We start from the raw sequence: 22,399 nt of genomic DNA, 5'->3' as shown, positions 1-22,399 counted from the left end.
AAGATCTGGTATTGCAGACCTAGGTGCGGTCTTCTGGTCATACCCACCGTCACCTATGCCGCGCGGATAAACTGATACGTCCTTCTTGCTCCACTATTTCATCTCCCAAAGAGAAGATATGCCAGAAGCTCCCAGAATCCTCTTGTGGACAATATCCACTGATTTGTCGTCCTGATTCCTTCTGTTCTCTGTAGAAAAACGATGTCGATGTGCTTACGCCAGGGCAACAGTCCTTCAGTAGATCGTACCCGGCCTCTATCTCATCGATATCGCGGACCCAGACGCATCGAGGACCCAGACGCATCGAGGACCCAGACGCATCGATGTATAAAAGCTGCGGATTCTCGTGGCCCTTGAAGACAGACGACACTGTCAAGAGATAGTAAAACTCTAGAATTTCTTGCTGTATGCCGCATCACCATGTCCGCCTGGGCATGCACCGTGGACTCCCCGGCCCTGCCGACGAGGCATCTGCTCAAACCCGACTTAATTCTGCTCAAACTCGACTCAATCACCCTCACTTCCGCTCTGAACACCTAGCCTTCTCTTATTCCCCGACTACACTCACACAAGCGATATTGGTGTGTTGTCAGTCCCGCGTCTCCACCTGCCGTTTCCATCCTCTCGGGTCGTTCTCATACCCTCCTGAGCTACACTCTCAGCGCTCGTCCCGCTGTCCGTTGCATGGTCAGGTAAGTCACCACCCTAAAAATTCGCAGGGGGGAGGTTGTCCGTACACTCCCACCAACACCATTCAAATGGACAACACCGTCGTGGTCCTATGACCGATCCGCCCGGAGTCATTCTAGAGCCCATGCAGCAGCGTGTTCGAGGCCGCTCGCATAGTGAAGAAGCAGCTGGTCGCCACTGAGACTGTGCGAAGACTCGCTGCATCTCTGGAGGACTGAATGGGGGGTTTGAACTGGCCTAAAGTTGCGCTACCAGGGTTCATCTCACCACCGAGCGTGAAAGTGTAGATTCTGTTTCGCAGCTTGGGCAGAGATGAAGCTGTGGTGGCTTGGATGCGCTGCGCTCGTAAGTGGTCTGCGGCTAGAGGTTCGCCGTCGGCGGTGCGCTGGGCTTGTGGAGCTGGAGCTCTGGCGGAGCGAGGCTTGGGATGAGTGTACGGCTTGCTTTCTTGATGGCGAGGCGGTGGCAGACTGAACCAGGTTCTGGTGTGGTAGAAGCTGGAAATACGGTTGAGCAGGTCAGATTGCTGTAGCTCGGTTCTGACGAGGAATGCTAGTTGATCGCACTTGCATGGACAGTTGTTTGGCGTCTGAGAGTTGAGTTTTGTTGAGGACGAAGATGGGGATGCCAAAGGGATCATGCGGGCCTTCGATTACACCTATCGACAGGCAAGCAGAATTCCGATACCACGGCAGCGTGTCGGCTAGGATTCGGGTATCTCGGGGGAGGCGATAGCCAATGTCCGAATGTCGAGGGTGTATATGTGGATTGAATATCGCAGCTCAGGCGGTAGGCGCAGGCGTGGTGGACTAGTAGCGTTGCGCTAAAAGCTGGGAGATGCCTGTATGTACATGCCTGGAAGGGAAGAAGGCGAACTTACGGAGCCTTTGCGTGGGCGATATGTGGCTTCGCATCGAGCTTTTTCGACAAGTGGTTGCTTTTTGGCCATGTTATGGGTCGAGGTCTTTTTATGCGAGTAGTACACATGTGAGTTGACGGAGTTGACGCGACTACTCGTGAGAATGGAACCCTGATTTGGTTAATTCATCTTTGGTGCGAAGAATAAAACGATAGCAGACTCGATGAGACGCATATTCAGAGTCAGCGTCACTCGGTTCTAAAAGCCGCGACGGCTTTTGAGGAAAGCACTACCTACACCATTGTGTAAAGGGGCCTTCGAGACAGAGCAATTCTCAGTTTGTGGGAGGACAACAATTTCTTGCTTACTGTGCGATTCATGAGCATATGTCCGTTTCGTAGTGGTGCGAGCGCGTCACCTACATCCTACGCAATTCACCCCGAGGTCGCGTTTCCGGGACCATCGTCACCCAGCACGTTTGTATCCACTTCAAATCGTGGTCACGATATCCACCTCTGCGTCTAAAAGACTGATGGATGCAGCCTCTGTCTCCCGTGCCACCATCATACGCCTGAAGCCAGAGAAAGCTTCCAATTGAAAATCTTCCAGGTGCTTGGCCGCAGTATCGTAACAAGTCAGAGAAATCTTGACCGTAGTAATCGGCTTGATCTGTGTGGGTATCCTTTTGACCAATTGCGCATATTAGCGACGTGTCCAACCTATATTTAACGTTCTTTCAACGGCGTATGGTGTATCATCTCGAGCTTATGATTGGAAGTTCATACTCAGTTGAAACGTCCTTTCATGTGGTATTGATGCTTCAGTTGGTAGCACTTTCGCACGGCTGTCAAGTTGCTGTTCACCATCGGAGCAAAAGACATCTGTCACTCCGTGACTTATTAGGTATATACCGCAACATGTTCACTATTGTGGAAATGCATGCTTGTGCATGCAAATATGTATAGGAACGTACGGGAATTGAAAATCGATTCAGGAGCATGATACTGACCCTCGGAGGAAGTGTGTGCTTTAGTAGTCTGGGTACTTGTTGGAGTTAGGTTCTGTGTGAAGCATCGCGGTGACTGACCACTTGGGCACCAACATCGGTAGTAAGTTGGGTCTGAATGCAGGAGGTATGAGAAGTCCAAAACCACTTGTTGAGGGGATATGGTTGCTCAATGGTTGCTCATAGTCGGAATTTAGGCCTTCTCGGTTGTCGTGGCTCGTTTTTATTGGTGGACCGCTGTTCGTACTCTTCGTCTGCAGCCTCACTTTTGTTGGCGATATAGACTCTGCGAAGGACTCAACACACCACATAGATCATGAGTGCCTGCCACATATTTTATTCACATGAGGCGGGATTTTGCGTCTCCCAGGTAGGTTATACATAAGTGAGCTCGCGAGGAGAAGCTGACTGTTGAGCTACTACACAGGATTTACACGATCAATGCCCCCACTACGCCCACTCCCAAACGATCGCTACAAAGAAACAATATCTACTACCACTGTTTGTGATGCTCAGAATATTTTGTCAAAGAGGAGTGCACTAGACGGACGCACACTGCCGCTTCTTCCCACGAGAGTCTCCAGCCGCATTCTTTCGAGGAACTGGCGGCGAGACGGTGTTTGGATGTGCCTTCCTCAGGTGCACCTTCAGCGCATCGCTACGTTTGTATGAGCGTTGACACCCGAGAACCTCGCACACGACAGGCTCACTGTTCCCATGCAAGCTAAGTCTGTGTCGACTAAGATTTCTCTTGCGGTAGTCGCCGATGAAACGCTCCGAGCAGATATTGCATATCAACACTGAGGCCTCTGCACTGACACAGCTTAGCGAAATTTGATGGTCAAGACATATTCACCACCAACCTGTTATGAGGAGATGTCCCCGCCGAGGACGTGTCTTGGCCCATCGATGATTTCGGGGCACATGACCCATTCGACTGCAAAGGGACCTGACTATTTGAAGAATATCCCTGGTAAGCCTGGTATGATTGTGCATTCAATTCCGGAGAATCGTGAGACGTATTTAAAAACTGGATGACCGGTTAGCATCCGTCTTTCCAGCCTTGCGGTTGGCATCAGCAAACAGCCCTCACCGAGTAGCGTGTCATCACGTTCGGCAAAGTGCGAGATAATTCAAGGCCGCCATCATCCTCAACATCCACAACGCATGGAAACATGATATCCCACTCTCCAGATATCGGAACCAAGAAAGAAGAAGGAAGAGCCGACATAATTGATCACATCGGTTGAGTTGCATACAACAACTCACAACCGGTCGCAAAGCTGTTGAAGTATCGTCCAATATCCTCGAGGACCACGACATATCTAAGCCTCGTGGCAATTGCAGAGCTGTCGTGGCAGGCAAGCAGACTCTAGGTAGGCAGCATGTTTCCCGAGGGGGGCATACCCGCTACGTTTAGGACCAATAAGGGTCGGATGACAAGGTTATGGCTCCCGAGAACTTGATACTGTTGCGATGTAAAGGTTCAGTATCCAAGCTCGATGACAACGCACAGATCCCTGCAATTATTTTCGACGACGTGGCCATCGGTCATTGCAGGGACAGCTGCGACTCGACAACCATGCTGACGGTTTTGCAGATGGAGCTCGAGTGTCGAAAGCAATGCTACAAAACAACGTATAAAGGAAGATGCGCGAAGGCTGCGTGGTGGTGGACAAAGGAGGAACAATACTGGGCTCGTACATGCCTCTTGAAATTTACAAAAAGACAGGTCGGGATACAAGGGTAAACACGCCGGATTGCAAAAGGGTGCAGTTGCAAAAGATGACGGAAATGACAAGGAGGCGCAGCGTAGTTTCCAAGAACCCGAGCCGCTCAGCCCCTGTCCTAGAGTTCAGCGCCTCGCTTGAACAGCCAAATCTGGTCAAGTGTGGAGGCGGGACAAGGAGGACTCGAACAACGCCAATCATCGACACCTGTGCGCTGGCACAGCACAACAGCGGGAGACAGCACACGGTGCGAATCGCGCTCGACAGAGTTCTTTCACATTGTGAATCAAATCCGTATTGAAAACAGCAAAGCCGCGACGACTCTTCCCTTCACATTCTACCCCGGCGCGAGGCTGGTGGAAGAGCGAGGATCGTGATTCTTGGCATACAGCCTTGCATGTTGCAACGAGAGTTGGCAGAAAAACGAAGCACCAAAGGGGCGGAAAGAGTAGCTACAGACACTCGTCGTCGTGCATGTGTATGTATCACGGCGCAAGCTGTACCGTCGATGCAAGTAGGGCGCTAAAAAGCATATTATGCACAGCTGATTGCATAGCATATAAGTCACGCGTGGATTGGAGAACTATATGGATAATAGAGAACTGTACAGATGATAGAGAACTGTACAGATGATTGAGATTACAGGGCATGGTGAGTACGTGACTTCGACAGGGGCAGCGGAGCATATTAGAGGATGTAAAGGACCCGGCCATCATCTCAAGTTGTTCTTGCGGCGGGCTTCTGTCGGCCTCGCTGGCATCTCGTGTTAAATTTTCACTCTGTCCGTGCTTGAGAGGTGAAGAATGATGTTGACGCTTGCATCTATGTAAGAGTGAGCAGATCGCTTCGAATTCGGACCGAACACTGCGTGGAGAAGCGCTCAAATGTTGCTTGCTTTTGAAAGAACACCAGATATCTTCGGATTGAAGACTTTCAAAAAGGAAAGATGAACTGAAATCGCACTAGATCTGAGCAGAAACAAAATGCAGGACACTCATCTTACTCGAAAGGAAGACGAGCTTTTACGTGACAGAGAAATAAATGCTACGAAGATCGGTCTTCGGAGTTAATACAAAAAGCAGATAGGAAGTAGAGGCTTGAATACAGATTCAACAACCCAGTAAATCGAGCAGGTCCAGACACGTCAGTGTGCGGCTATCAAGAGATGCATCTTGACGCACAAATATCAGATGCAAATCCCATTTCACAAGGACAGCAGGCTAGTGATATCGTCCGGCTATTTTACGGGCGCTGTGTGAGTTGGGCTCAGTAAGTGCTGTGATTGTGCCCGATTGTAGTAGGACGATTTGCAAGCGCTTGCTCCGTCTGGGTATATAACCGTGCACTCAGAATTACGACCGCATCGCAGTTGAGCTGTGCTGAAGTGGATTTAGCCATCAGTTTGATGTGCTCAATGAGCGAGAAAGCCAGTGAGCTTGTGATGTTCGCCGAGCACTTTGCACTGCAGGAAAAACTGTGTCGCCTCACGATTTGACACCATGTTTCATCTCCGCTTTTTCGACGCGCCCGACTGGCTCTCGAAGGTGAGGCGGATCATTGGCTTGAGCTTAACTCAACGACACAGAGGTAGGCACACGAGATTTCCAGCGCCTCGCAACCATCAGACGAGTTGTCACCACGGCGCTGACTCTCCCTTGGAGTCAAGTCGAGCTGTGACAGTTTTGGTAGAAGCTGTGTCGACCAGCGACCGAGAGTAGTGAAGTGTAGGACCTACACTGCCAGCCTCGAAGATGACTTCTTCATCCTACTTGGCCTGGTCTTCTCAATCGGGATGGTCTCGGACCAAGCAGATCAAGATGCTTTTTGCCTTCATGGGCCCTAAGTGCGTCACTTCTTTTGTAAGTACGGCCGCAACCAAGTACCATACATGCATGCAGAGGTGCAGTATCGTCACCATGGGTGGTCCGCGTATGACGTGTAAGGTTGCGTCTACGGAAACGTCCACTGAACGATGTGTTGCACGTCTCACAGGCTATTGTCTGACTGACAGATGTTAGAATGGCAATCGATATGCATGAAAGAAATACATACCTTGGCGTACCCGATGATAGTGACCTTCTGGAGCGTCTTGAGAACGTCGAGGTAGCACTATACTGAGAGTCACCTCGTTCCATTGCGGCAGAAGTGTTGGTGGATCTACCGTCTAAGTGCTGCAAGCCAGGACGTCGAGAGTAATGCAAATTTTTGTCATGGCCGCCGTACTGATTAGATTGTTCATGAATAGGAAAAGAGTATGATTCTGCTTGGTACGGGGGGATGTTGGACGGGTAAGGGCTTTCGAGATAATCATTCGTTGTACCAGAAAAATTAGCAGAGGGCAAGAGACTGGAGGGTGATGCCCGTGCAGCAGTGTGAACGGAGCTGTGACTATCAGCTGCAAATCCACCAGTGGTCATGGCGTTGGTGTACGCCATCGCTGGAGATAGGGCCTCCGCGAGGCGGTGTGGACCTGAAGCCCGATAAGCGACTCCGGCTTGTGCAGGATAGTCATCTCTCTGTGGTAGGCGATGAACAGGTGCAGAGAGACTGAAAGATGGACATGGTATGTATGCATAAGGAACAGGTTTCTCAGCGGTCCAGCTTCGCGCCACAAGTCCTTGCCGAAACTCGTGCTGGACAGACATAGCGCACGAACTGGGCACGTTGTCGTATTCGCAATCCAGATGCCAGTGTAGTTGAGACTGGCCGAAGCTGAACTAGACTTGTGTCAGTTTACTGACTGTGTATCCAACCTCAGACCATGCCCTCTTGCTCAGCTTACAGTCTCATTTGGCCTAGCTACGGCGTCATTGCTGTAGCCCGACTCAGATCCAGGCTGATCTCCGCAAGTATAAAGCAGTCCCCGCTCTGGATTTGTATCGCGGTATCCGTCGCATACCGAGTCTGTTTGGTCGAATGGCGTGCACATCTCGAGCTATTAAACAGGTCGGAACGTGGACTCGAGCATCGAGGCACCGCTCACACTTATGGGCCGCGCGAAAGGGACCGACCGAGGTGCCTGATCAAAAGCGTAGGGTATCAGCTTTCCGTCGCCAATAGAACCTGTTGCCTCACTCATGGAGCCTATCCGCAACGTGATTCAGACGTACCAATGATCGTACGGGGCCTCGAAGGGCAACTGCTTCGGATCGCGGTCATCTCAAGCTTTTTAGCTCTGTCGACTGCCTGCAAATGCTTCTCCAGGGCCTGCGGTATACGTGTGTGCATAACAGAGGTCGAATCACATCCGACAAGCTGCTGTGACCGACGGGGCGTCGAGGAACAGTGTAGACGTGTCACTTCCACCGAACCGAGGACCGGGGTTTTGGCGGCTGTGGCCATGGGAGGGCTGCATTCACCTATTTCCAAGAGATGCAGAATAGCATCACATAACACTTTGCCAGCCGCGTTTCCAGTCAGGTTGTGCAATCTGGGCAAGTATCTGGACGCAAATGGCGGATGCACGAGGTCATGCGCCTGCAAAGTCGCCTGGGGTCGATTCTGCTTTCACTCAGGCCTCGATCGAAAGACAATTTGAGGCGCCCAATTCACTAAAGCAGCGGCTACCTATCGCCACATCTAGGAATATTATAGATCGCCGTTGAAGCGTCCCGCAGCTGTGGGAAGGCATGCAGTAGCGTTGTTTTGTGGAGACGGGTCCTAGCGCACTCCGAAATCCCACCCCACTCTTGAGAATCACCATGTGCCTGACGGTTGAAATGGCGCGGCGTATGCGGCAAGACCTCGGGACGCTGAGAATGGCGGGCGAACCGAGAATCATTAGTGAGGATAGGCTGGCGCTCCTGCACGCCAACACGGTTTTCGTCTGTCATCAATCATTGCGCCTGAACGTACCGCGTCAGACCATTCTTTGTGAGGACCTCGCAGACCACTGTGGCCTGGCGTGGAGCCTACATGCGAGACTTTTGAAGCAGGCAAACGACGGAGAGCCTATGATCCTAAAAGCAGGCCGCCGCGACGCCAAAGATGGGGGTTCAGGCAACCAATGTGCAAACCAACAAGCCATCGAGGAAGGACGATAAGTGTCAGATATGACTCGCGAGGCAAAAACTAAACATACTCTGGTCCCGCGACGTCGCACATTAGCAGTCTTATACTGTTATACAATGGTTGGGGTTAATACCCGGGCCGTTGTGATGCAGCTATCATCATATTACTCCCCACAAATGCACCTTGGTGTCCGCTCTGCCAACCTCATGTCAACACGTCGCCGGAAAGCAATAAAGTCGGCTGAGCCAGGCATTCATGCATCGGGACACTGTATGGGAGTGTGGCCGAGTCGATGTATCAACGCCATACCCAGCCCACCCCTGCGTTACGCTGGTGTCGACGTGGCTACATTGTCCCGTTGTCATCAAATTGCCTGCAGGAAGAAGGCAAATTTGGGCTTTAGCTGGGTCAATTGGTTGTAGAGAAACTATATGCTGCCTGCCGTACGCGCATACCTCATTATGTGCATGCGCTGTACATGAAACCCGCCTTACGGCAGCATGAAGACACTGTCCGCCATGACAAGGTGCATGGTTGCAGCATTGTCGTTGTCACTAGTTGCACGACATATTGTGTTAGGTCGGCACCGCATGACAGCATACACACATGTCAAATATGAGGCCGAGCACTTCCTTGCTGATTGCGTATATGGTGTATTGATTCTGGATCGCATTTCATACTGTCTTCGAGAGCTGTGCAAGCTAGCTACACACGATACTCGTACATGTTGCTGCTTTATCAGCCTCAGAGCTTCGACTTTGCGTCCTCTGGCTTTGCAACTTCCACTAGCGTTTTGCCTGAGTTCTTGCCCTCGAATAGCCCGACAAGCGCGCTTTCCGCATTTGTAATGCCGCCCTTGATGATCGTCTCTTTCCTCTTCAGCTTGCCTTCTAACAGCCACTGTGCGAGCTCTTTCCTCGCCGCAGCGTACTTGTCAGCGTAGTCGAACACAATAAAGCCTTGCATACGGATGCGCATTGAGATGATCATGAGGTAATTCTGCCTCTGTCAGTACCTCTACTGCGTGCAAGCTTGGATTACGTACCGAAGGACCTTGAGCCTTCTTATTGTTGTACTCGCTGATAGCACCACACATGACAAAACGAGCGAACGGCTTCGCCCTGGCGAGGGCCATATCGAGAATCTCTCCACCGACGTTGTCGAAGTAAACATCGATGAGGCCCTTGGTCGCCGCCCTGAACTTGTCCTTGAACTGAGGATCCTTGTAGTTCAGCGCCTCATCAAAGCCAAGCTCTTCCTTGAGCCACGCGACCTTGCTGTCCTCACCAGCAAGACCAAGCACCGTCGCGCCCTTCAGCTTCGCGATCTGCCCAACAACGCTACCAGTCGCGCCAGCAGCACCAGAAACAACGACGAAGTCACCAGCCTTGACCTGGCCAACCTCGGTGATACCAAAGTACGCTGTCAAACCAGTCATACCCAGGCAGCCCAGCGCATCAGTCGGCACTGCACCATGCGGCAGATCCAGAAGCTCAACCTCCTTCTCTGGCAGCACCGCGTACTCCGACCACCCGCACATACCACTTGCATATGTGCCGACAGGGAACTTCTTGCTCTTGGAAGCGACGATTAGACCGATACCGCTGCCGCGCATGACCGCGCCGATCTTAACGGGCGGAATGTAAGATCGTGTGGGGTTTAACCAGCCGCGCATGGCGGGATCTAAACTCAGGTAGAGCGTCTGGAAGAGGACTTCGCCATCTTTGAGAGACGAGGCGGAGGGGAGGCTCTGCTGCTTCGATTCGAAGGTCTTGCCTGCAATGATGGCGTCTGTCGGCCTCTCCTTGAGGTGAACGGATGTGTAGGAAGGCATGTTGATCTAACTAAGATGGAGAGGATGTGGTTTTGATGGAGTACTACTGCTCTGGAACTGGCTCGTATGCCAAGCTGGAGTCGGGCTGGGTTTTGCACGAAGGAGGGAAAAAGTCAATGAGACGGTCATGCGATGGGCAACAGCGACTTATGAAGGCTCGTTCAGAGTTTCGGCCGTATGAGCAGATTGCGTTACTCGACCGGTGTCGCGTTTGTGGGGTTGCATCGCGGAGAGAGCGAGCCTCGGTAAGTGCGGCGCTATTGCCCGATTGGGCTGGCTCCGTGGACCCGCACTCAGCCTCAGCCTCACGTGTTACCTCGTTGAAAACGCTTTGCTCCGCTCAGTTTCGAGACTTATAAGAGAAATGTATGACGTCTGTCAAAAGTAACACATCTTCCGACTCTGGTCCTGAACCGTTGACGTGATATAAAGAGGCAATACTCGCGCCCCTGACATCCTGCATAGCACTGTACCAGACCTATCAACAATCAAGTCAATTTCGGCCTCACAATGACATTCACACGCTTATCTAACAAGGTAGGAATGAAACCTATGCAGGTGACTGCTAGGCTCGAACAGGTAATCAACTCATTAGATCTTGGGTCGCTAGGCCATAGATACTTCATTGATTGTTGACGACTGTGCACCGTACACACGCTTTCATCTTGCTTGACAGTACATCTCGAAGCTGTGCAGCTACTGAAGATGCTGCGTTTGGTCAGCGAACAGAGTCGGCGTAACTACATTCTTGAAATATCTGCGCCTGGGACACCGTGCAGCAGCATGTTCACAATATGCAGCACGAGAGACGTCCCACGAGCCGCAACACCACAACAACCCTCAACGACAAGCGGCGGACAACGAGCGATTTTGGGGATGAGATGGGACGGATCAAGATGAAGAAGCCTACATACGATCATTTCCTCAGTGCTTCCGATTCATTACAGACGATTTATGCCTTGCCCACGCCAATGCCCACATTACTTCGACTGTCTAACAGAGACTCCCTCCCAAGACTAACGCGCTAGGAAAGCTGTTCGACAACCAATTCCTTCAAGCCCCCCAAAGCAGTCCGGCCTTGCCCGTCCTCTTCCCGCTGTCCACAATCCTCGCCTTCCTACCCTTCCCACAACACCTCGCCCAGTCTCCCGGCCACCCATGAGAGCGCCGAGTCTCTATGGCGTGATGCTTGGTACAGATTTGGAGGTATGACGAGAAGGGGAAGCGGGAACGATGGGCAGGGCGGTGAGATTTTGGGTGCTGTGGATGCTGGGTAAGGATCAAACTGGGAACGGGTGGGTCTTGATTCATATTGGGGGCAAATTGAAGCGTTTAGAGTTTCTTATGTTGGATGGGCGTGTGTGGTTTGATGTCGAGAATTGGAGTTGCAATAACGCCGTCTATGTATGTCAGATGGCGATTACTCTTCCATGGCATCGCCTTCCTCGCCTTCCTCTTCGCCTTCTTGTTCGTCCCACCAGAGCGTCGGTCCCAGACCGGCCTGGTTCATCGAGCCCTGCAAAAAATTAGCAAAGCCCTGCGATCACAGTTGGTCATACTTACAATGACTCTCCATGCTGTTCCCCGCTCATCAACGACTTCACCCTGTTCATTCCGCTGCTCGATCGTAGGCCTCTGGTCGATCCACTCCTCCTGCTCAACCCTGAACAGCACCGGCTCGCCCTTATCCAAAAACAGCTCTGTGCCATCCGAGTTCCAGACCCACACGTTCTCACTCTTCTCAAACCTGCTGTTCTCAAAGAGATTCTGGTACGGCACGAAGATTTCACTCGTAAAATCGAGATCAATCACAATGCCTTCAGGATTGCTGCTCTTGATGCGCCCATAGATGATTTCACCACGGAAGGGGCGGAAGACAGCAAGTCGAAATTCCGCGTTGATGTTGACGAGGCCTGTGCCATGCCCGATCAGGCCTTCTGTCGCGGACAGCAGGTCCCAGAGCGCGATGCAGAGGCCGACCCCGGGCACGACTTTGTTGCTATACTTGGTGTTGATGGCGTCTTTAATGGCTTGGGCTGAGGGCTTGCCGAAGTCGTGGGGCTTGATCTGGATCAGGTCTTGTATCGTGCTCTATGGGACATTAGCAGGCGTCGACGGTGGATGGATAACGTGGGTCGGCCCAGATTCGAACAATAGCAATATTGAGACAGAGCTTGAAGCAATTTCGTGCAAGACGTTTGGAAAGTATATACAATATGCCCTCAGGCGCATTGGCGCATGTGACTTCTGCGTGAGAAAGTTCGAGTAAAATGACCCGCGCCACCCAGCAACACTTACAAGAATGAACATGGTGGCGAGAGCCGAGGCTTCATGCTACGTTCTTTGACGAGAGAAGAATCTGGCGTTTGGTCACCGCAGCATTTCGGTGGTGACTGTGAAATGTGAGAACCGGCGAATGACGGTTCTTTCCTACCAGCAGAACGCGCTAGCGTTATCGATAAGGAAAAGATGCAGGTGCGGACCTCCGGCGCGTCTTCTACTTCAGTCCACTGCCCAAGGTCTTTTTACTTAGGAAGTACTTCCTGCTACTGCCTAGCACATAGCATGTGAATATACAGCCTACGGAAGTGCGCCGCTGCACCCACCACAATCCAAAATGACGTCGTTCAAATTCCCACCACCACCTCCGCCACCGCCGAAAGCCCCCTCGAACGACAATCAGCCGAGCTACGCGAGCCAACGAGTCGGAGCAGGACGTGGAAGAGGCGGCGATAGAGAAAGAGGAGGCGATCGTGGCAGGGGGAGGGGCAGCTCTGGTCGCGGGGGTAACAGCGTTGGTCAAGGACGAGGAAATGCTCATGGAGCACGAGGGGGCTCGAGAGGTGGCTATGGAAATCAGCATGGGGGGAGCAGTCAGCAGCAATATCAGCCTTTGCAGCTTGGTTCTTCTACCACACCTCAGCCGCAACAGGGAGGACAGCCACAGCCGCATATGAATCCTCAAGCTTTCGCGCAGGCCATGTCATTCATATCTACACCGGACGGCATGCAGTCTATGGCCGCATTTACGCAGCACATGTCTTCGACGACGAATGGCGCACCGCAGTACCAACAGTCTCCTCCATCCACACAGAGCCACGCACCGCGCTACGCGCCCGGACAACAGGCAGGCCAGAAGCGAAAGCGCCCTGAGCACAATATGAATGCGCCGCCTATACCGCCCAAGAAAGCACAGTCGGGGCCAAAGCCTCCACGAGCAAAGGCGGCGGTGCCGCCACCGGTGCCGAGCTTCGGCTTCTCGCTGCCAACACCAGCTGCCCTGGCGTCGAAACCAGACAGCAGAAGAGATCCAAAGAAGCGCGTCAACCTCGGCCTCAGCGAGCAGAATGTTCTGGACAACAGCAGCAGCGGAGAAGAAGAAGTCGACGAGGAGGCGGCATTCGCAGATAAGACCAAGGTCGAGGGCGTTGCATTCGAACACAACGGGGAGATGATCTCGCTGCAGACCGTCGCAGACGTGCAGGCATACATCAAGGACCGGCGGAGAAACTACCCGACCCAGCAACGTATAGCCGAGAAGATGCAGGAGGCTGCTGCGAGGCGCGAGCACGAACTCGAGTTCCTCCACCGCGTGAAGGGCAAACCCAGGAAAGCCGCAGCAGAGACGCGACCCGCGAAACCACCAAACCCCAAGCGACAACCGAAGAAAGTCGACACCAAGAAGCAAGAGGAACTCGCAGCTCTACGTAAGAAACTGCACGAAAGCATGATGGCCAAGCACCGCCCGCCCACGAACCTCCTCGGCGCCGGCTACGACAGCGAAACCGCCTCGGACGTCTCGAGCTCGCTCCTATCCGACTCGTCGGTCCTATCCGACTCGTCGGACGACTCTTCAGAGGACTCGGACGAAGAGGAAAGCGACTCGGACGCACCGCCAGAACCCACATCCTCCAAAGCACTTCCCCTGCCCATGGCCATACCGGCTCCAGCGCCCGTGTCCACGCCACCGAGCCAGGTGTGCAAGAACTGGAGTCGCAGCGGGAAATGCAGGTTCGGCCGGGGATGTCGGTGGGCGCACCCCCCCGCGGAACAAGGCGGGGTGGTGCAAGGGCGCGAGTCGGAGAAGAGGAGGGAGAAGAAGACGATGACGCTGCGCGAGAAACTGGTGGAGCAGGAGCTTGAAAAACGGGACCGGTTGGCACTCGATGTCATCAAGTACCTGGGCGCAAACGGGTTTTTATTCTAGGATATTAATTACTGTACGTTCGAATAGGACGCGGTCATTCGCCGATCACATAGGTGCAGCCTTCGGGCCCGATCCAGACTTGATGCACCTTTCCGGCGTCGACGTCCCAGCGCTGTCCTGGGCGCAGCGTCTCCTTTTTCGCGGCGGGGTCGTGTGGGTATTGCATTGTCAGCGTGCCGGAGAGGAGGAGGTGCGTTGTCTTTCCGCTGTGTTTGTGCGGTGGGTAGTGTGCGTTGCTGGGCGTGTCAGCTATCCGCATTTGCGTGCAGTGGGTAGTGGAGTGTGCCCTGTGTGCTAGCGTGGTTGGACTTGTTTTGAAATGACTGTAGGCGTGCGGGCTTGGTCTGCTTATTGCAAGGATGTCTCTCCTGGGCTTTGTGTCTTTGGGAGTGTGTCTTTGGGAGTGTGTCTTTGGGAGTGTGTCTTTGGAAATGTGTCTTTGGAAGTGTGTCTTTGGGAGTGTGTCCTTGGGAGTGTGTCTTTGGGAGTAATGGCTTTATGGGACAGCGATACGTACGGTGAGTCGGTCCATGTGAAGACGTGGTTGTAGCCCCACGAGCGCACTTCGGCCTCAGCTTCGCTACGCGATTTGGGCATGGCGTGGAGCTGATCTGCGGGTTTGGTGACTGGTGTTACCCGTCTCGACAAGAGTACAGGTGTGAATCGTCACGACGTGAAATCACCGACGATGTACTTCTGGTGCTCATCGAATGGTGATTTGATCTATGTATGCAACGCCTCATGTGGCGTGAAGTGGGGTTGCTCTAGCCCCTGGACCCTGAAGGCTGTGACGTCTGCGCTGTCAACACGCAGTCAACAGAGACAAGCAGGCACGCGCAGCAGCAAACATGGTCAAAGGTGCAACCAGGTAGTTATTCTAGACGGCTGCTGTGTTTCAATTGGTCGATCACGCGGGTATGCGGCTGCCAAGTTCTGGCTGTGGTTTGACCTCGCGGTTTCGTCAGGGCTGCAGACCGCCTGCGCCCACTTCAACGTGCACGCGGCGGCCCGCACGCACTTGACATTTCGCTCTCTCACGCTGCTCCGCTTGGACTCAGACCTCGCAACCTCTGTGTGAGCTGCTGGCGAGTTTGCTGGATATGTAAGACGTTTCTCGTCCCCGCTGCCACTCTGCAGCCCCTCAGAAGCTGTCGACTGAGGAGAAGCGCTGACGTGCATAAGCAGAGCTGAGCTGTCACCCCGGACCCCATCTATCTCGAACCTGCCACTACAGACTGCACCGCTACTCCACATCCTACACCTAGACATATTTCTCACTACTGCCACCTCAACTCGAGGACTGCCTGCGCAATGGAGGCCAAGACAGCTTCAACGGACCCCAAGCTGGGGACCCCCGAGACTAGTCAGCCACAGCTCCAGGCTGGTGGAGGCACCGCCACCGCAGCCACCAAAGCTCGCGAGGTCGACTTCCTCTCGCCGCTCGCCGTGAAGTACCTGCGCGCCATCTACGACGAGATATCGACGCGCCACAACCTGGCCACGCCCGAGGGCCAGATCCAATGGCTGACCCAGGAACAGCAGTGCTCGGGCGAGGATGCCCTGCTGCTCGGGGACGGCTCGTTCTCGCACTTCGCCGACTACTTCCTCTCGGGCTCCGCAAACGTCATGGGCCCGCCCCCTGCTCTCGACGAATCGTACCCGCTGTCCAACTACTTTATCTCGTCCAGCCACAACACATATCTGACCGGCAACCAGCTGTCGAGCGAGTCGAGCACCGATGCCTACAAGAACGTACTGCTTAGGGGCTGCCGCTGCGTCGAGATCGATGTCTGGGACGGCGACCCGCCCTCGAGCTCGAGCTCCGAGGACGAGGCTGAGCGCGTGGGCCAGGCAAAGGTGCCCAGGGAGAAGTCGAAGCTGGGCATCCGCGAGAGACTGGCTATGCGTCTGAGGGGGAAGTCGGTCGGCAAAGACGGCGAGCCGAAGAAGGAGGACGCTGCACCCGCACACAGTGGAGAGGAGCGAGTGACGCCTTGGCGGGGGGATGTTACCTACCGAGCGGAGCCCAAGGTTTACCACGGCTACACGCTGACGAGCGAGATGCCGTTCCGCGAAGTGTGCGCTACTATCCGCGACTACGCCTTCGCGGCCTCGAGCCTGCCTCTCATTGTCAGTCTCGAAGTCCACGCCGGCCCGGAACAGCAAGAGATCATGGTCGAGCTCATGACCGAGTATTGGAGAAACATGCTTGTTGACATTCCCCTCGACCCCGCCCAGCCTCTGGAGACCACCGCCCTGCCTACCTTGAAGGAGCTCGAGCGCAAGATCCTCGTCAAAGTAAAGCGCGGCCACTCCAAGCCCGCTCTGATCCCGACATCGAACCCCACGACACTGCAGGCACCTGCAGCAGAGCTCCAGAAGACCGACAGTGCAAACTCGGTCGCTTCGTCGGCATCAGACGATGAGCTGCCTGACGGACAGAAGAAGCCACCGAAGGCGAAGGTCATCGATTCGCTAGCCAGACTCGGTGTGTATTGCGGAGGCTACTCCTACAAGAGTCTTTCCGCACCCGAAGCCAGCATACCGACCCACGTCTTCTCGCTGTCCGAGAAGACACTCATGGAGGTGCACGAAACGGAAACTGAGGCCCTGTTCCAACATAACAAGCATTATTTCATGCGCGCATACCCAAAGGGGCTGCGTATCAACTCGGGCAACCTCAATCCCTCCGTCTTCTGGCGCGCTGGTGTGCAGATTGTAGCTCTCAACTGGCAGCGCTGGGACGGCGGCATGATGCAGAACGAGGCCATGTTTGCTGGCACAGGCGGTTGGGTGCTCAAACCAGAAGGGTACCGCAGCGTCAGCAACGCCGCTACGCAGAAGCACGCCATCGCACACCACAAACTCGACCTCAGCATCGAGTTTCTCGCCGGCCAGAACATTCCGCTGCCGCCTGAGGAAGAGGACCCCGAGGACTTCAAGCCGTACATCAAGGTCGAGCTGCACGTCGAAAAGTACGAAGAGCGCGAGGGCGAACCGATCCCCGGAAACGGAAGAGGCAGCAAGGCCGAGTACAAAAAGAAGACGCGGACGTACAGGACTACGGATCCTGACTTTGCGCGGGAGGTCGTCAGCTTCAACGGCGTGTATGGCGTCACAGAGGAGTTGACCTTTGTCAGGTAAGCCCAGTTTTTGATAGCTGTTCTGCCTCTCTTTCTCTTATTTGTCGGCCTTTCCACCCGGAGTCTAGCATCCTTGCCCCAACAGCCGACCGTCCGACGGCTGTCGAGCATCCTAACACAGCGCCACACATCTCGCCTACCTGATCGGGCAGTGTGCACAAGGATAAGTACCCCGAGGTTTCACGCGCGCGCCAGGAAGAGATTTGTCTGCTTCGAGACCGTGGTGTCGCATACGATCACGGACGGCAGAGACGTGCAGGGGTGACCATGTCGCCGTTATTTCCGTTTCGGGCATGTCAGCTCTCGTCACTTTCTCGTTTCTTGAAAGTCGAGAAGCGATGCGCAATGGTGGGGAAATTCGGAGACTTTGCTTTTTCCAGATCTGACACATATCCACATGGCTGGGGGCTGCATGTCACACTCGCGCCTGTTGACATGTGCCTTGCGCCGGACATGCAGTCCTGCAGCTCTGATTTGTTCGTCGCTTCGTCGCCTGCGTTCTTTCTTCGTTCTTCGTACATTCGCTACCGGATTTCCTATCCTGCAGGCTGGGCTCGCTAACACATTGCAGATTCAAGGTCATGGACGACGAGCGGCTGTCGGATGATCTGGCGGCGTGGGCGTGCTTCCGCCTCGATCGCCTGCGGTCTGGGCTGCGCGTTCTGCATCTCTACGATAGCAACGGTGTTATCTCCAAGGGCGTTTTGCTGGTCCGTATCGCGAAGACGGTTAGTCAGGCGTGACCTCCTACCTAGAAATCTCAGCACGCCGCCACACCATGCACACTGCACTGTCTCTCCTCCGGGCTTGAATATGCTCGCAGTGGCCGGCCGACGTGCTGATGCGATCCAGTTCTTCCCCCAGGGCCGCAAGATGGCGAGGGGACTCGGGTTCAGACACGATTCGCACTCGGACCGCTAGCAGCGCGACGTGCACATCGCGAGTTCAGATCCTCACCACCATTCCGCTGGAGCTAGGCGGCTCTGTGCACCGCATCATCCGCACCAGGGCCGTCGCGAGCACTCGTATCACCGGCACCCGCACCATTCGCACCACCGCCACCGCTACCATCTCAGCGAGGAGTAGTGTGTGTGCACCACTCCGGTTCTCTCCTTAACGACGTCTCGTAGACCGAGGCTGTAGCGTATCAATAGTTGAATGCCACCCTCGATCCTAGTCTCTACATGCCCCATTGCCCCTCCATGATGATGCACAGCCTCGCACACTATGGCGAAAAACGCCGATATCCCCAGCGTCGCATTCTCGCAGCCCATCATCCTCACACACGTCCATTTAATCGCAACGAGCCGTGTCTTTCCCATGCAGTCATGCGCGGTCCACGCTCGTCCCGCCTACACATGACGAGATACTCGGTAGACACGCACAATGGGCGGTGGAAGATGGATGGACGGGATGGACGGGATGGCGGGCGCGTAGATGTCGCGCGGCTGTTGCCATCGAGCGAGTGAGGGGACGGGCGCCAGCTGTGCCTGGACGTGAGCGAGCGCGACTGCTGTGTGCATACGCTGTTGTGATGCGGATCAGCGTCCTCTTCGTTTCTGCGGATCGTGGGTCTGTTATCACCCCGTGGAGATGTCGCTTCGACGGCAGCGCATGGCTATAACTGTTGATATACTGGGCAATCAGTGGATATCTGGCGGGCATCTACTTTCTTGCGGGATGAGTTGACGGCAGGGCGAGTGAGAAGACGGCGGTAGTCCAGCGAAGTCACGCGCTGAGAGCTACATTGAAACAGTGGGAAGATGCGGTGGCGCGGTGAAGTCACGGCAGAGTGACATGCTGCTGTGCTTCGATGCATCGTTCATTCCCCAGCCGAGCTGTCATCCGATACCTACCTGATGATCCTCACCCCAAACCCACCTAGCCCAGCCCATCACCTCTAACCGATCCCAGGAATGAGTCACCTCGTCAGTTGTCACACGACCGCACCTCCGCATCCCCACCTCCAATACATCGCCCCCGACTTCCGACGGCGGCGCGCTCGGCACGCACACCTTACTGCCTGAAAGCGGAATACGCCGTGCGCCACGGTCGCGTGCGCGGATGTCCCAAACGAAGCGAGCCGAGGTGCATCTAGACGGGCGCAGCAAGACTTTCCGCACGCGTGGGCAGGCGTGACACGGGATGATGGGGCGGGGAAGTGTGGCCAGCGAATGGGGCGCGTTGATGTCGGGGCAGAGGGGTCTGCGGTAAGGCGTGTGCGTTGGTGTCACGGGCGAGGAAGTGCTCCGGCTGAGCTGAGCGGTTTGCTATGGGCGCCGCATCCTCACCGCACAGGGCAGGGGTGGCAATGAGCGGTCTCTCACCGATGCCAGACAAGTGTTGCACAGCCTTGCTGGCCAAGACGGTAGGCTGCTGGACCATGCCTGACTCAACTGTGACGACGCCTCGTCACTTCGAGGGAGCTCGAGCTGGAGCTTCATGAGGTACAGGAGGTCAACGTGTGGAGGGCGCGTCTCTGGGTAGCCGTCCGGGCTCTGCTGCACTCCAGTGATGTGAGAAATGACTCGGTATCGTCTCAGGTATTAGTAATGCGCTCTGTCAGGCCGAGTGTACGGAAAGTCTGTAGTACAATGCAGGTCCGCTGTATACTAACGCGTTTGGCATCGTAATCTCAGCTGCGGAACCTTCAGACCGTTTGCCTGCAAAAGCGCCTACCCGGCTCAGAATCTGCTTGCTTCTAAGTACTGGTGCAAGTGGATTGTCAGAACGCCAGAAGACTTACAGCGAAGTGACAACATAATCTGCCTTGTGGGTGGAAAGAGGTCCTGCTAGCGCAAAGCTCTCTCGAGCCTGAGCTTAGCCTGGGATGGTCTTTGAACTGGGTGCATCTATGGTGCCTCACGTGCGGGTGTCTCAATAGGTGCTAGCCACCATGTGAATCGAAATGATATCATGAGACGCCTTTCGAGTCAACAAGACCGGCCCAGCACTGTAGTCTGGCATCGGGAACGCGTTGTGCGACACAGCCTCGCTGTGGATGTCTTGAGTCGTCAGTTGTTGCATGGTATCACATGTCCTTTCCAGATGAAGAAAGACTTGAAGCTTGATCTGTGGTCACGCGGGCCGCCCGAGATCTTTGTGCTGAGCATCGGGTTCGGTTGACCTCTTCCAGAAAGTTTGGGTCTGACGGCGAGCTGCGTATATGCCTCCATTCCCATCTCATTCAATCCTGGGAAGAGTCAACGGACCGTGATCGGTGATAAATTGTACTGCCGTTGACGCTGTTACAGTGCACACCGACAGTTGCTCTAAATATGTAACGTTGCGCGAACTCAAAGGTCGGTCCGATGAAGTCACAGATGGCCATCGCGGACTGTTTGGCGATGGAGCGAAAGAGGAAATACCGCCATGGTTACTTTACTGGCTCTCGCAACGCACCTCAATGGGTGGAATGAAGGCGGTTGCAAAGTAAGGTCTGGAAACGGGACGGCCCTTGCCTTGCCGAGTCTAGCTAACCGTGCGCCACGTTATTCGCGGGGCGAGGCTTGTGGTGCAGCTAGCTTCCCATCGTATCCACCCATTTTCTGCTTGCTTGTTGTGTCAGTCCATCTGCCCGGTATGCAGAAATACACCAATATCGTTCGGAACGATTTCGCAGCGTACTCAACCTGTAGGACGACAGTTAGCGCCTACCATCCAGAACATGAGAAGAGCGGTCTGCATGTATGGATCCAGGGAATTGTGAAGCAGGTCAACAATCGGACCGTTGGCAAATTTCCTGATGGTGGTACCGTAGAATCTCTGGTAGATGCAAAGGCCCGGTGTTTAGGTGCATGCAGTCGTACAGTGGACTCGCGGTCTGATGCCAGCTGAAGGAAGTTCAGAAGAGAAAACAGGATGTGAGAGCTGCTACGGCAGCGACAGGAACTGTTGGTGGCGCCGATGGGCAAGTCTCTTCAGAAGAGGCATTGATATCCACTGAGAGGTTATTGCTGTTAGTGACCGGGGGCTGGCCGGTATGCACTCAACACGAGTGATCAAAATAGAAGCTTGCTGTCTGAACAGGATGCGATTTGCAAACCTAGTCCTGTCTGCTAGTGTGTCTTTGAGTTACAAATTGCCATACACAGCATCAACTGCCGCATGTATGTAGATTCGATCGAAGGATGTCTCGGGGAAGGCGGGTCGCCTGCACGCGGAGCCGGCCTCAGCTCCCGTCACGCTAGGTAGTGAAGCTAGCAAGGTCAGGGAATTGACGTCGGTTCAAATGGAAACGTTCAGCACAAGCCGTTTGTCTACGCTGTAGTGGGGGGCGCAATGACATCTGCCAGCAGTCGGAAACGGAAAAATGACGAGTACTTGTTGTGGAGCCCAATTTGGGCAGTAGATCGAGGTACCATTGTACACATCTGCAAATCGTCACAACAGATGGAGCGACGTGTGGTACAAGCCTACACTTGCACTAAACCTCGCAAGTGAGCGAGTGCTGATCAATCAATGAGGACAACTCGGGTGAATAGGTTTGTTGCTGTGAGACTTGAGTTGAAGTGCCGTTGATGGTCGCATCGGTGATTGCGGGGCCTGTGTGTACGCGGAGGGTATTTGCAGGGAGGAATCGTCGCGTATTTTGGCGGCTGCATTAGCGTCAAATTCGAAGAAGTGATAGATCGCTTTGGTTCAGATTGGAGCCTTGCGCAGCTGAGTCTCCCGCACGTTAATCCAGATGCGGCTTGGAACGATCTGCAACCGTGTGACAGCAACGGCGATGGTCCTATAGTGAGACACATACACTGTAATGTTTGTCCCTGATCATACGTCGAGACTCGAGATGAATCCACTGATGTTGCTTCTCCAGACGCAGAAGCTGAGTTTGGTAGTAGATTTAGCCGGCAAAGGTTGTCAATGGTCGCAGCGAAGGTGTCAAAGTGCGCCGGCTGCAGCTCTGTGGACCAGGA

At 54.3% G+C, this 22,399-nt stretch overlaps 10 protein-coding genes across 10 annotated transcripts; 3 read left to right on the top strand and 7 right to left on the bottom strand.

The window, feature by feature from the left end:
• Nucleotides 1-581: 581 nt before the first annotated feature.
• Nucleotides 582-1,429, bottom strand: M421DRAFT_259339 (uncharacterized protein). The gene has a single exon (XM_033588675.1). It carries the CDS (start codon nucleotides 1,328-1,330, stop codon nucleotides 806-808), a length of 525 nt encoding a protein of 174 aa, XP_033445575.1. The 5' UTR covers nucleotides 1,331-1,429; the 3' UTR covers nucleotides 582-805.
• On the bottom strand, nucleotides 1,422-2,703 carry M421DRAFT_259287 (uncharacterized protein). The gene is made up of 5 exons (XM_033588674.1): nucleotides 2,637-2,703; nucleotides 2,523-2,586; nucleotides 1,972-2,231; nucleotides 1,847-1,916; nucleotides 1,422-1,720 (listed from the first exon to the last, which is right to left on the bottom strand). The coding sequence occupies exons 2-5, from the start codon at nucleotides 2,547-2,549 to the stop codon at nucleotides 1,514-1,516; spliced, it is 564 nt and encodes a 187-aa protein (XP_033445574.1). The 5' UTR covers nucleotides 2,550-2,586; nucleotides 2,637-2,703; the 3' UTR covers nucleotides 1,422-1,513.
• A 271-nt stretch (nucleotides 2,704-2,974) lies between these two features.
• M421DRAFT_423878 (uncharacterized protein) lies at nucleotides 2,975-3,768 on the bottom strand. The gene is made up of 2 exons (XM_033593590.1): nucleotides 3,419-3,768; nucleotides 2,975-3,369 (listed from the first exon to the last, which is right to left on the bottom strand). Exons 1-2 carry the CDS (start codon nucleotides 3,460-3,462, stop codon nucleotides 3,096-3,098), a joined length of 318 nt encoding a protein of 105 aa, XP_033445573.1. The 5' UTR covers nucleotides 3,463-3,768; the 3' UTR covers nucleotides 2,975-3,095.
• Nucleotides 3,769-6,045: 2,277 nt separating this feature from the next.
• M421DRAFT_94780 (uncharacterized protein) lies at nucleotides 6,046-7,214 on the bottom strand (the record flags this gene model as incomplete). The annotated part of the gene is made up of 3 exons (XM_033598235.1): nucleotides 6,046-6,289; nucleotides 6,338-7,002; nucleotides 7,068-7,214. The coding sequence occupies 3 exons, from the start codon at nucleotides 7,212-7,214 to the stop codon at nucleotides 6,046-6,048; spliced, it is 1,056 nt and encodes a 351-aa protein (XP_033445572.1).
• Nucleotides 7,215-8,935: 1,721 nt separating this feature from the next.
• Nucleotides 8,936-10,328, bottom strand: M421DRAFT_423872 (NADP-dependent leukotriene B4 12-hydroxydehydrogenase). Its single transcript, XM_033593589.1, has 2 exons — nucleotides 9,342-10,328; nucleotides 8,936-9,295 (listed from the first exon to the last, which is right to left on the bottom strand). Exons 1-2 carry the CDS (start codon nucleotides 10,128-10,130, stop codon nucleotides 9,041-9,043), a joined length of 1,044 nt encoding a protein of 347 aa, XP_033445571.1. The 5' UTR covers nucleotides 10,131-10,328; the 3' UTR covers nucleotides 8,936-9,040.
• A 1,222-nt stretch (nucleotides 10,329-11,550) lies between these two features.
• M421DRAFT_8006 (DNA-directed rna polymerase III 25 kd polypeptide) lies at nucleotides 11,551-12,440 on the bottom strand (the record flags this gene model as incomplete). The annotated part of the gene is made up of 3 exons (XM_033597508.1): nucleotides 11,551-11,646; nucleotides 11,694-12,221; nucleotides 12,429-12,440. The coding sequence occupies 3 exons, from the start codon at nucleotides 12,438-12,440 to the stop codon at nucleotides 11,551-11,553; spliced, it is 636 nt and encodes a 211-aa protein (XP_033445570.1).
• A 643-nt stretch (nucleotides 12,441-13,083) lies between these two features.
• M421DRAFT_8005 (uncharacterized protein) lies at nucleotides 13,084-14,337 on the top strand (the record flags this gene model as incomplete). Its single annotated transcript, XM_033597507.1, has 1 exon — nucleotides 13,084-14,337. One exon carries the CDS (start codon nucleotides 13,084-13,086, stop codon nucleotides 14,335-14,337), a length of 1,254 nt encoding a protein of 417 aa, XP_033445569.1.
• A 34-nt stretch (nucleotides 14,338-14,371) lies between these two features.
• On the bottom strand, nucleotides 14,372-14,934 carry M421DRAFT_103214 (uncharacterized protein; the record flags this gene model as incomplete). Its single annotated transcript, XM_033586885.1, has 2 exons — nucleotides 14,372-14,573; nucleotides 14,855-14,934. 2 exons carry the CDS (start codon nucleotides 14,932-14,934, stop codon nucleotides 14,372-14,374), a joined length of 282 nt encoding a protein of 93 aa, XP_033445568.1.
• A 580-nt stretch (nucleotides 14,935-15,514) lies between these two features.
• Nucleotides 15,515-17,548, top strand: M421DRAFT_259104 (PLC-like phosphodiesterase). The gene has a single exon (XM_033588671.1). The coding sequence runs from the start codon at nucleotides 15,649-15,651 to the stop codon at nucleotides 17,479-17,481; it is 1,833 nt and encodes a 610-aa protein (XP_033445567.1). The 5' UTR covers nucleotides 15,515-15,648; the 3' UTR covers nucleotides 17,482-17,548.
• A 3,304-nt stretch (nucleotides 17,549-20,852) lies between these two features.
• Nucleotides 20,853-21,750, top strand: M421DRAFT_94774 (uncharacterized protein; the record flags this gene model as incomplete). The annotated part of the gene is made up of 3 exons (XM_033598234.1): nucleotides 20,853-21,248; nucleotides 21,320-21,460; nucleotides 21,598-21,750. 3 exons carry the CDS (start codon nucleotides 20,853-20,855, stop codon nucleotides 21,748-21,750), a joined length of 690 nt encoding a protein of 229 aa, XP_033445566.1.
• Nucleotides 21,751-22,399: the final 649 nt, after the last annotated feature.

Source organism: Didymella exigua, assembly GCF_010094145.1.
Source record: "Didymella exigua CBS 183.55 unplaced genomic scaffold M421scaffold_30, whole genome shotgun sequence".
Taxonomy (NCBI): Eukaryota; Fungi; Ascomycota; class Dothideomycetes; order Pleosporales; family Didymellaceae; genus Didymella; species Didymella exigua.
Note: the sequence above shows the minus strand (reverse complement) of the source record. Positions and strands in the feature narration are given on the sequence as shown.

Coding starts and splice junctions, on each gene's coding strand:
- M421DRAFT_259339 (XM_033588675.1), bottom strand. CDS start 1,330: ATGATCCCTTTGGCATCCCCATCTTCGTCCTCAACAAAACTCAACTCT.
- M421DRAFT_259287 (XM_033588674.1), bottom strand. CDS start 2,549: ATGCTCCTGAATCGATTTTCAATTCCC. Junction 2,232..2,522: donor TGAATCGATTTTCAATTCCC/GTACGTTCCTAT, acceptor ATTGGTCAAAAG/GATACCCACACAGATCAAGC. Junction 1,721..1,846: donor AGGCCCCTTTACACAATGGT/GTAGGTAGTGCT, acceptor TAACCAAATCAG/GGTTCCATTCTCACGAGTAG.
- M421DRAFT_423872 (XM_033593589.1), bottom strand. CDS start 10,130: ATGCCTTCCTACACATCCGTTCACCTCAAGGAGAGGCCGACAGACGCC. Junction 9,296..9,341: donor AGAAGGCTCAAGGTCCTTCG/GTACGTAATCCA, acceptor TGACAGAGGCAG/AATTACCTCATGATCATCTC.
- M421DRAFT_259104 (XM_033588671.1), top strand. CDS start 15,649: ATGGAGGCCAAGACAGCTTCAACGGACCCCAAGCTGGGGACCCCCGAG.
- M421DRAFT_423878 (XM_033593590.1), bottom strand. CDS start 3,462: ATGGGCCAAGACACGTCCTCGGCGGGGACATCTCCTCATAACAG. Junction 3,370..3,418: donor GGGACATCTCCTCATAACAG/GTTGGTGGTGAA, acceptor AAGCTGTGTCAG/TGCAGAGGCCTCAGTGTTGA.